The sequence below is a fragment of the Cibotium barometz genome, chromosome 65 (genome assembly GCF_041138505.1).
Source record: "Cibotium barometz isolate CiBa-2024 chromosome 65, ASM4113850v1, whole genome shotgun sequence".
Classification (NCBI taxonomy): domain Eukaryota; kingdom Viridiplantae; phylum Streptophyta; class Polypodiopsida; order Cyatheales; family Cibotiaceae; genus Cibotium; species Cibotium barometz.
Window position 1 is genome coordinate 30,363,843 of NC_141110.1, and position 12,405 is coordinate 30,376,247.

Consider the following 12,405-nt stretch of genomic DNA (forward strand, 5'->3'; position numbering starts at 1 on the left):
CCCTTCAGACCATAGGCGCCTGCATTCAGCATCTATTCAGGCCCGATTCAGCAGGCAGATCTGCGTTTCCTGCATAGTACCCAGCCGCCTGCAGATTCAGTCCCACACAGTCCCCAAAACAGCAAAACAGTCTGCGTTTTTCTGTCCAGCATCAGCCCAGCCAAGCGTTGACCACCACCTTCTTTTCTCAGCCTCAGGTGTGCAGCCCTTCCTCATGCCCTTGGGAAGAGTGCATAGGCTCGAGATCAGTTCATCGAGGTGTTTGTACAACCCTGTATAGTTCAGCCAAGCTTCCGATCCTCCGAGATCTTGCGTTTTGCTTATCTACAGTCCACAGTCATTCCCTCTAAAGAAATAAAGCAAATACTATCTCGTTATCGGTATAGGGGGCCCTTCAGTGGGTAATTTGGGACCCAATCTGGTGTACAGTTCTCATATATCACTCTCTCAGCTCTTTAAAGTTTGAAGTATTAAAGTGGATTGCTAAACTCACGAAACTCAGGATACAGAAGACGGTGTGAGCATTTGTGTGACAAGATCTTCCAATACAAAGACTTCCGCTGCATATCACAAAGAGTGATCAAGAGAGATCACGATGGCAAAGATGAACTGCAGTGCCAATGGGAAAAGCAAGCACTATATGACGGGGAAAAGGAGAATCCCCAATGTCACAGTGCTAATGCTAGTACATAAATGCATCACCTGAAATGCATGTCAAAGATCATGTGGACATCAACTGCATCAAATCAAGAGGCATCACATAATACCCCCTTGAAGGCAAGTACCAAATGCCAAGCTGAACTGCATGTAATCCATATCAATGACAACAAGAGAGCAAAGCATAGCTCTGTAATTGCACCAATGATAAGCATAAGAAGAGGTAGCAGATATACGCATGTGTAAAGGCAACAGGATCCAGAAGTCATGCCTGTGAGACATGCAATGTAAGCTGCCAGAGGGAAACTCATCAATGGAGGATCCGATGAGGAAAAATCAGCAATAGTAGGGCTGATAAAAGTAAAAATTCAACAATGGGAAAAACTGAAAATCCAGAGAAAAAGTGGGGGCTCGAGGCGGGCATCAGCCAATGCTATGAGAGGATGGGTAAACTCTCAGAGCGATGCCATGATCAGTGGCATGTATGGCAAGTGTAAAGATGCATAATCCCACAATGAATAATATACATGTGATATGTCAAAACCATGAGGGCAAGCCAACACTGGCCAAGTGTGTAAAAGGCACTCCCACAGTAAACATCACGTGTGAAAGTGACAATGTCGACACTGTAGAAACAATCCTGCTGCAAGGAAAAACAGCATAAAAGGCATCTCCAGTAGACATCACATAAGAGAAAGCATCTAGCATAGACAAGCATAAGGGTCAACAAGCATGAGTGACCATGAGGCATCACCAACTGCATGTGGCAAGTAAAATCCCCCCCTGAAATGCATCTACCAGACAATGCATACCAAGAAGTACTGACTAGAGAGCATAGTCATCAAAAGCAACGGCATCAAAAGACATCTCTACATGTGATGAAGATGTAAGGGTCAAGGCTGATACATGTGTAGCCAAATTGGTCTCATCTGCACCTGTGGAAGAAGATGTTAGCTTCTTCTTTTTTTCACTCTCAAGATGCTTTCTGCATTCCTCTATGGTGTGCCCTGTTTTCCGACAATAATTACAACGCTTTTTCTTTTCAGGCTTGTCCCTTGTCTTGGGATGATCCGATGGGCTAGGTTTAGGCCCAGATCGATTCCCACAAAAGGGAGCAGCCATTGCTGACTCAACAGACATCATGTTGTTCTTGTTGAAACGAGATTGCTCTTCACTCAGCAAGAGAGTCACAAGGTTGACAAAAGTGACCGCATTAGGTGCATTGCCAGCCAACAACCATAGAGTGGTGCCAAATGTCTGATAAGAGTCAGGCAAATTACGCAAAACTGTCTGAGCAAGATAGCCATCTGTCAAGACCTCATCAATGTTAATGAGCTGCTCTCATAGGTCTTTCACATGCGTAATGTACTGATCGATAGAGTCACCTTCAAGCATGCGGTCAGTCTCAAGCTTGCCTCGAAGGTAAGCTACACGAGCCTCATTGCGACCTGAATACGCCGCCGCCAAGGTACCTTTGCAGTGGTGCAGAAACAAATGTGCGGAATGATATGCCTATGGCACGAGAGAGCAATCAACGCATGGGCCTGAGCATCCCTAGCATCCCAAGTACGCTGTTGCTGGGTAGGAGAAGGACGAGGAGGTGTACCTGCAGGAGGGTGAGCGGGAATAACTTCACCTTCCGCTAGAGCAGGTGCTAGAGGACGCTCCTCAGTGCCATCCACATATAGCCATACATTCTTGGCAACCAATACATGACGCATCATATAAGCCCACATAGGGTAGTTATCCCCATTGAGCTTGTTCTCTTGAGATAGCATTCCAAATAGGTCATTATTACTGTTGGCCATGATAATACAGCAAATCTGTCACAAGTCACCACGAGTAGGCAATGCCCAGCAAAACCGTAAGAATACGGGAGATAAATAGCAGGATAATCAATGGACTGAAAATGAACTCCACCACCATGAGAAATACATATGCATGTCCCAAATGCATGGTTTATGCATGATGATTATCTAGAGAGATCTTAGGGTTTTAATAGACACTAAATGTTTGGAACATTGTGGTGTCTGACATGGTTTGAGCACTACCTGAGGGAGCGAACCTTGAGGTTCCTAGACGTGCTCTCCACCTCCTTCTCTGGAGCTTCACCCAAAGATAGGGTAGTTTAGTGCCCTTTTCATGAAGTTGATTGTGATGTTTATAGAGCTAGTGGGTGATTTTAGGGCTCGAAGAAGAGGGGCAGCTCCCATTTCAATTTGTCAAAGTGTCCACAATGGCATACATATACTGCAGCAAACCACAAATGTATACATGTGCCATGAAAAACACAATAAGCTGACACCTGTAAGAGCTGCAAGTGCTCAAATCCTGGCAAAATCAAAGGTAAATTGGTCGAATGCTGCAAAAATGGCCTCAATGTAGAAAAGCCCCAATTTTTAGGCAGCCAATTAGACCAAATCTGAACCGGATCTGCACCTGTAAATCTCCTAAAGCAATTGTCACCTAGACCAAATGCTGTAATGCCCAAAAAATTGGGAGAAATGCCCCAATGCCAAGTAAATGTGCCTATAACACCCAAAATGCTACAAATAGTGCCAATTTCTGCAAAATCCCCAAATTTCTAGTGTAATTACGCACCAAATATGCTGAAATCAATGCCAATGTGTGCCAATGTTGCAATTGCAAGCTTAATGGTGAAAAGCCCCAAATTTCAACAGACAAAATATGCAATTTCAGGTCAAAAATTGCCAAATCCCACAACACCTGTAAATCAGCAAATTTGTGTGGGCTGAAAGTTTCGAAAAATTTCAAATGCCCCAAGTTTTGTATGCTGTCAGTGCTCACCAGGTACAATCGGGCAGCAAGTACAGTTGGGTTGGTGCAGTCTATTAGATCTAAGATCTTGGAGTTGCAGTCAAGCAGCGATACCAACAGATCTGGAGAGGCGGCGCAAGGGCGGCGAACAGAGGGGCGCGAGCAGGGCGGCACAAATCTGAGACGCAGGCGGCGCAGCGAACTGGGCGGCACAAATCTGAGGCGGATCAACACGTGTAGGCGGCGCCAAGCAGAGGACAGGCGTACAGACAGCGACGCAGGTACAGTCAGGCGGCAGCGCACAACACAGGTACAATCGAGCGACGGCGACGACGGTGGTGGCACAGCAGTGTACAGTCGGCGACAGCGCACAGCAGTGTACAGTCGGCGGTGCAATACAGTGTTGGTACAATCGTGCAGTATAGGTCGCCAACAACAGGAGTGAGTGTGGCGTGTATGCACAATAGGCTGAAGCTAAGCAATAAGGGAAAACCCTAGCTCTGATGTGTAACCCTAACCCTAACCAAACTCTGATACCAATGTTGGGTAGGAGGGCAGCTAATGACTGTATCTTCATTTCTCAACAGAAGTATGTGAAGAAGCTGCTCTCACTTTATGGGTTGTCAGATTGTACACCTCTCTCGTCCCATGGATCCCAATGCCAAGTTATCCAAGGAGGATGAAACACCCTTGGTGGATTCCACAGAGTACCGGCAGATTGTTGGCTCATTGCTTTACCTTGCCAACACCCGCCCAGGCATCTCCTATGCTATGAGTGTCCTCAACCAGTTCTCATCAGTCGCTCGAAGGTTCTCATTGGCAGGCAGCTTTGAGAGTTCTTCGTTATCTTCGAGGTACTTCAGATTATGGCATCACCTACTCTAGTGGTGCTGATTTGGTTGGTTTCACAGATTTTGATTAGGCAGGCTGTATTGATACTCGGAGGTCTACATCTAGATATTGCTTCATGCCTGGTACTGGATTGGTTTCTTGGAAGTCTCATTTCTGCTTCTTCCCTGAGGCTGAGTATAAATCCTACCTTCTCTCCTCCATTGAGGCACTTTGGATTCATCAAATTCTGGAGCATTTGTACTGTGCCGGCACTTCCCTAGTTACTATCTTCCTCGGATTCTCAAAGTGCTATTGCTCTAGCTCAGAATCCTATGATACGAGGACGATCCAAGCATATTAAAGTGCATTATCATTTTATACCTGACTGGATCGAGGGACTCCTTCGGCTAGCCTACTGTTCTACCAAAGACAATGTGGCTGATCTCTTCACCAAACCACTTCCAAGAGCTAATTTTGAGGTGTTAACTTCAGCATGCTAGTATTGGACCGCCCCTCTGGCGTTGAAAAGGTGTTGGATTATATCATGCTGTACTGGCCATTTATGAGGCCCTGCATATGCTTATTTATTTAGGGCATTTTTCCCAACTTTTTATGCCTTTTATAGCATTTTTGTGCTATTATAGTGTTGTCGGCCTACAGCTAGCCGACCAGCTCTCATGAGGGTATATAAGGGTTGTCCCCCTTTCCCCTCATTCCATCTCATTATTTTGCATCCACTTGGGGTCATTAGCAGCTGCTTCTGCTTCTTATCATTGTACAGCACCTACAGGCTTCCCTCGTGCTCAGTTTTCAGCAATAAACATCAGTTTCCAGCATTTACAGGTCTTGCACCTCAGCCTACACCTGTGTTTTCTATTGCTTTCACTTTCTTTCATATATTGTTGGCTCGGCATTTCTACAGCTATGTGCCGGCTGAATTTTATGGTTGCCTCGTGTTGGCCTGTGTTATGGCATTGGTATATGGATAATCCGGCATCTCCCGTGGGGAGAGTAAGGCCCTCAAAGCTTGTACATGATATTATTCTCCTTGGTTGATAAAATACGGGGGGGTTGGCCCATTCCCGCCTCTATGCGGTTCACATGTGCAAGCTCCATTTTTTCAGCATTTGTGGATGTTTTGTCCAGCTTTTATGTTTTATGCAAAGTGATGATGGATATGTGTTAAGGTTGTGGCCCATGTTTTAATGTTTTAATATGCATTGATGGTATCAACAAGTGTGTCAAAGGCCCTAGTCCCCCACGCACGCGAGTTACATTGGTATCAGAGCATAGGCTTTCTTGGAAGCGGAGGCTTCCTTCTATCAATAAGGAAGAGAAAAGATCTCAAGTGGGGACCACACTTACCATCATTGCTATCAAGCATGGCCAGCCGCTTCATAGCCTATGAAGCAAGAGCATGTGCAGTAGACAGCTTGTTGATCTAAGGATTTATGAATTCACAAAATTTTATCTTGGAAGTATGGAGTTGGCTTTAAGTGCACGTGTCTAGCACTCTTCCATATGGATATTGTGGATTATATTATCAAGCTTACAGGCAAGCTATATGGAGATATATCTTGGGATATATTAAGGATATGGTGAGGAGATATTTCTTTTGGCTTCATGACCACCTGGCAAAGAAAAGCTAAGTATACTTTGAGTTTGCAAAGTTGGTGCTTTTGCTATTTACTATGAAGTGCTTTTGATGTTCACTAACCCTTGTATAGCCAAGCACGGAGAAAGTGTTATTTTTTTGCCTTGAGATGGTTTCAAGGAAACATTATTTATGGCTGCCTGTATTGGGATGGATTATGTTTTTGGCTTCCTTTCTTTGGGATGCATTGGATTTATGGAAGTCATGATTACCTCATGGATCGAGGATTTCTAATGGCAGACAAAATGCTTGTAAAACTATTGGTGGCCGAAATGCCTATAAACTGTGTAGCAGAAATGTTTATGGAGCGCGCCAGGATATCTATGCCTGCGAGTGATTATTATCTTATGTTACATACTTGAGCTCACCTCTCCTCCAAGGTGTGTGGTCACAGTACCAACACGGAGTGCAAATGGTAGAGTGGACATGACGCCTGGTTGGCAAGGAACTTATGTCTACGCCAAGTGTCGGTAGATTGGAATCTGGTAAGCTCAGGACTTAATGTCTGCGCTTAGATCCACTGGACGTTCTACATCCGCGTGCATGGTCAATTGGTCTTCTATTTCTCGGCTTGGTCTTTGCATGTGCAAGCATGGACAGTAGTGGACAGTAGCATACACTAGGGATTGGGGAACGAGTAACTACTCCTTGGAGTTGGATTCAACTTGGAGTATAGACAACGACACATGATTATGACCTGGACTTATAGGACTATTTTGTCTCGCCCATTTATTGTGGGACATGATTTTGATATTGGTATTATGGAGACTTATTTAGTCTCGCCCATTTATTTGGGACATGGATTCTTTCAGTTATATTGGATTTTTGAGACTGTCTCATCTCCCCACTTGATGGGACATGATTCTATCTTGGATATATGGCTTGGAGCTTAAAGTTGCAGACAACTTTTAAGAAGTTGGGGAGGATGTCATCAGCCTGGACATTTTCCAATATGAAAGGGGTCAAGTGGACTCCAGGACGTCTAAATATTTAAAAAGTACAAGCTTTGGGAATGGGAGATTATCCTCAAATACAAAGGATCGCACTCCTAAAATTTAGGAGAGTTGCTATTTTCTGGCCCGACTCCGATGAAAATTCTATTTGCGTCATTACGTCTGGAATTGAGAAAATACCAAGAGTTGCCAAAGTACCTATGACAAATGACAAATGGGCTACTCACTAGCATAGTTCATACGATATGATACCGTACAGAAAAATATGGTATGATATTAAAAAAAAAAATCTTATCGTACAGTCTTTTAAAAAATTCTTACAAACTTTAGTATTTTCAATTTCAAAGAGAAGACAAGTTGTCACATGACTCAAACCAAAATTCCATTAAAACCAAGTTAAAAACATACATAGATGTTAGGCTAAAGCCTAAGTCATACAATGCGAGGCGCTCTAGGCGCATGTAGCCGTAGTAGTAAGAACCAAAAGTGGTGCACAAAAAAGGGAGGCTAGAGGATTGGGGCTAGAATCTAGATGGAGAAGTAAGAACCAAAAGTGGTGCACAAAAAAGGGAGGCTAGAGGATTGGGGCTAGAATCTAGATGGAGAAGTGATCACTATCAAAATCAGAGCTCTCGCTAGGATCATCTCCATCAGAAGAAAGCCTATCGGAGCACTTGCAGAAGTCACCGTCGCTAAGAATGTTGCCCTCGTCATCAAACTCGGGCTCTCTAAGTTCCTGTGACAAGGCAATCGGAGCGTCCTCGTTTGCAAGAGCGGAGAAAGAACTATCGGAACCTCATCGTGTGTTTTAAAAAATTACTTATAAACTTAGATATTTCCAATTTCGAGATATGGAGTATTTTAAAAAGGACGGAAGCATCATAGTACAAAGGAAAGCTCAAACAACCATAGACAAGCAAAAACAAGACCATTACTCCCCTAAAAAAAAATTTTTTAAAAAAATATTTTTTTTGAAAAAAAAAATTCTCGAAAAAATCCGTACGAGTCCGTACCGTATGGTATTGCGTACGATATGATGTCGTACGTCATATGGAGACAACTATGCCAGCTGGGATATTTTTAAAGGTGAAGATTATAGGAGACCCATCTCTTAGATTGGGACATGTGGCAAGAAAGTGGACAAAAGTGACACAAGTGGCCTGACACTTGTTAGAAAGTGGATCAAAGTGAGACAAGTGGCCTCACACTTATCACTTCAGCTTTTGTGTGGCTCTCCACTTGTTATCATAGTCTTCTCTTTCCATTTACACTCATGGGAGCCCCAAATCTATAAGTTGGAGTCCTCTCTCTTCATTAAAGGAGACTCTCTTACTGCACACTAGCCTCTACCACCGTTACAGGCTACCCTAATGATATATATATATATATACCTAGATGAATCCAAGAACATGCCTAAATTCACCTTTTAGAAACGTGCATGTTATATACTCATGGTAGTCAAACCACAAGACTATATAACTGTCAACTCCATTATGCATAGTATGGACTACATACTACATCCCCACTAACGTCACCAGTGCCCAATAGTGGGTGCAGAACTCTGTATCAAGATATGCTCTCACACATGCACTCCACACACACACACACACACACACACACACACACATAAGAGCATATATTCACACACAGCCCTTCGTACTGAGTTTCGGTCAAACCTCCGAGGATGCAGGGCAAACTCAGCCATAATGAAGCCTAGCACTAAGGGAAGTAGCAAATAGAAAGAATTAGTACAGCAAATAAGCAGTTGATACAGCAAATGCACCACTAAAGATAGAAAGAATAAGCACGATATCAACTGGCCGCAACTCAGACGAAAACTTCACAATGTGAAATCTGCATGTCCGCTAATACGGCTAAATTATATACCTAGATGAATCCAGGAACATGCCATGCCCAAATTCACCTTTTAGGAACGTGCATATTATATACTCACGATAGTCAACCCACAAGACTATATAACTATCAACTCCATTATGCATAGTATGTACTATGGACTAGATACTCTCTCTCTCTCTCTCTCTCTTGAAGGCTCCCCATGAAGAATACTAGCTGTTGGGGGCTGTTTTGGAGGCTTCCATCGACGAAATACTGAAGGCAAGGGTATTTAATCATTTTATTATGATTTCTAGCCATTGTACTTGTTGTACCAATCCTTGTACTTGCTGTACCTGTTGCACCAACCATTGTACTGGCTATACCAACCAATGTACCGGCTGTACCAGCCATTGTACCTACTATACCAGCCCTTGTACTTGATGTTCCAACCACTGTACCTGCTTGTACCAACCCTTGTACTTGTTGCACCAACCATTGTACCTGTTGTACCAACCATTGTACTTGCTTTACTGGCTGAATGGAGAGTTGTACTTGTTGTAACAGCTCTATTGCATGAAGAGCCGTGGTTTTTGGGGAAGAATCAGTACCCACACACAGGTATATGGTTTATATTGTTGGCTCAACATTTCTACAGCTATGTGTCGGCTGAATTTTATGGTTGCCTCGTGTTGGCCTGTGTTATGGCATTTGTATATGGGTAATCTGGCATCTCCCGTGGGGAGAGTAAGGCCCCCAAAGCTTGTACATCATATTATTCTCCTTGGGTAATAAAATACTCTTAAGGAGGGGATCGGCCCATTCCGGCCTCTATGCAATGTCACATGTGCAAGCTCCATTTTTCAGCATTTGTGGATGTTTTGTCCAACTTTTAAGTTTTATGCAAAGTGATGATGGATGTGTGTTAAGATTGTGGCCATGTTCAAATGTTTTAATATGCATTGATGGTATCAACAAGTGTGTCAAAGGCCCTAGTCCCCCGGGCACCGTGAGTTACAAATGTTATAAAAGATATGTTTCAAAACTAGCACATAGCAAAACTTACACGTGACAGTCCAGGGACACCCCCATCCCCTCCTCAAGGAAGGTTTCTACCATACTTCTATGTGATTTGAATTCAAGTTGAGCTCTTCTGCTTTAACGACAACCCAAGAAATAACAGAAATCTTATCCAGCTTCGATTTTTTGAACAGGCTACAATATTCAATAAAGGCTAGAGATGTAAATGGTATTGAATGTAGCCCTTGTGAATAAGTACCCCTTAAAATCAGATGATTCCAAGCCCCAGCTTCGATTTTTGAACAGGCTACAATATTCAATAAAGGCTAGAGATTTAAATGGTATTGAATGTAGCCCTTGTGAATAAGTACCCCTTAAAATCAGATGATTCCAAGCCCCTAAAAACATAGAATTGTGTACACTTTCATGCTTTACTTTTAAACATATCTGCAACATCTCAACCAGTAAACTTCCAGCCCTAACACAAGCCTAAACATGGTGATGAATGGGTAAAGTAATACCTGTTGCGCCACTTCCATAAGCTCATTTCCCAGCTTCTTTAAAAGAAGTACAGTTTTGGGAGCCGTTTTCCACATAAGCATTTGTTGTTGGGTGCTGGGGTGTGTAAAGGCAAGTGTTGACTCCTTCACCTTCTCTCTGGTACATGAGAACCCATCTGTGCGTACCAAATACATTTCAGCCTTCTTTCGAGACTGGAGCCTAACTACACCCGTGGTAGAAGCACACATATTTCCGACAACAGTTGGCTCTTCAGTGTCCTCCACCAAACCCTCGAGCCCGGAAACTCTAAAAAGTGCTCCTTTTGTCGAAGCAGAAGAGCTGGCTCCATTTGTTGGTGATCCCATCTCTTCTTGTTCACCTGTACTAGATATTCCTGCACTAGACACACCAAATGAACTATTGATATTTGGCACAGTGAGGTCTCCAGCATCATCTATGGAAGGGCAGCTACTGATGTTACCGTGTGACAACGAACTATCATCTTTTCTACCAGCTCTGGGGATTCCTGGCCCATCTAAGCCCCACCTTCCAGCAGGCTCTCCAATAGTTGTCTTTGAGGAAACAACTTCATCTCCTTGGAAAGAATTCAACTTAGCCATCTTTCTGACCTTCCTATTCCACTGAAAACTGGTTGGTGAAACCTGCCTGCCTTTCAAAAAATTTGACATAACGTGCTTTGAAATTAGATTCCGGACTGGCCTTTGTGCTTCATAGGGTGTACGTGATGTAGCAATTTCTTCCAGAAAAGTGATCCGTTCACCTGATATCTCATTGGCATGGGTGGCATTAAGCTCTTCATTGGAGCTGTCATTTTCATAATTGCTTTTGGCATGCAAAGGATTTCCACTTTCAAGTTGTGAAGAGTTGTCTTGAAGCCCTTTGTCAGCTCCTTTAGAAGACACCTCCATGCTTGTGACATCCTCATTGACTGCATCCGTTTGAGAGTCACTTCGAAGCATGAACCCCCGCCACCTTGCCGCCATAGAAGATGTCCTGCCCATCCCCTCATGGCTGTGGAGGTATAGAGGGCGATTTTGTGGATCCGCTACCAGCTTGGCAAACTCCAACACCTGATCTTTAGTGGGGCTGCTTCCTTGATCAACAGGCAACCTGAAATGCCTTATCTTTCCTGAAGCAACTGCAGCACCTAGGGCAGACTTTGCAAGCTGGTCTCCACTAGCTTCAGCTCTCAAATCAACAATGACCTTAAAGCCTTTGTCTATCAACCAGTTCAAGCCCTCTTCTGTTGCTTGGCCACCCCTCCAAAAAACTATGCTATCATCTGGTTCCAACATTGTTTCAACCTGTGGTGTCCATAATCTAACAGCTCCCCAGTTTGGGATATCTGCATGACTGGGTGAACCTTCTGCCCTTGAATAACCGGCATCAAAGCAAACATTTTTCAGCTTCTGGAGTTTTTTATGCATCATGGTAAACCGTTCATCAACTGCCGGAAAGTAATAGGAGAGAGCAGCTTCTAGTTGTTCACAGCATCTCTTCATTTCAGCTCTGAACTGAGCAAGGGGTGGTATCGAGTCATGTCGTGAAACCACTGAAGTTCCAAGACTGAGTCTTCCACCAAGCACCTCTTCTTTTTGTTGGTGGAGAAGTGCCCCAATGCACCCAAGAGCAGAGACAACTTTATCTTCCAGCAAAGAAATATCTCCAACTTCAAGGGCTTCAGCATCTTCAGAACACCTGTGGTTATCACTGCCATCAGGCTGAGGCTGTAAGAGTTCTCTGGCCTTGTTGGCAAAGAGCAAGGCCTCCATAACAGCATTATGGACCTCCTCTGCTATTCTAAATATCCGACAAAATGCCTCCACCTCAGCAAGATCACCAGGCAGAGGACCATTCCGGAAGTGCATTGAATCTTCATCATGCATCTGCCAGTAAAAAAAGGTCATGACATGTCATGATTTGTTTCGACTGATAAAAACTAGCTTGTGGTCTTATCACAGGACACAAAACACCCTCTTCCCCAAACTAACTCCCGTATACCACCCTTTTCACCAAAACCGTGTTCGACATACCAATCCCAATCCCACAACAGAGCACCTTCCACATACCCTCTTACAAAACTACTGATGTTCTTGTTGTATGTAAGATAGATAGATGCGACCTAAATCGACCCGTTAAAGAATTCTACAGGTCATG

General features: G+C 43.7%; 1 protein-coding gene across 2 annotated transcripts in view; it reads right to left on the reverse strand.

Moving 5' to 3' along the window:
- LOC147603171 (NAD kinase 2, chloroplastic-like) overlaps positions 1-12,405 on the reverse strand; it is a 51,891-nt gene that overhangs the window by 38,783 nt on the left and 703 nt on the right. Inside the window, exons 2-3 of one of the 2 annotated variants that reach the window (XM_086797467.1) lie at positions 10,709-12,134; positions 10,248-10,621 (exon numbers count right to left, since the gene is read on the reverse strand). In XM_086797467.1, coding sequence (XP_086653593.1) covers positions 10,248-10,621; positions 10,709-12,134 — 1,800 coding nt within the window. Of the gene's footprint in view, positions 1-10,247; positions 12,135-12,405 lie in introns of both variants that reach the window. The other variant, XM_086797466.1, reaches the window with a different exon arrangement.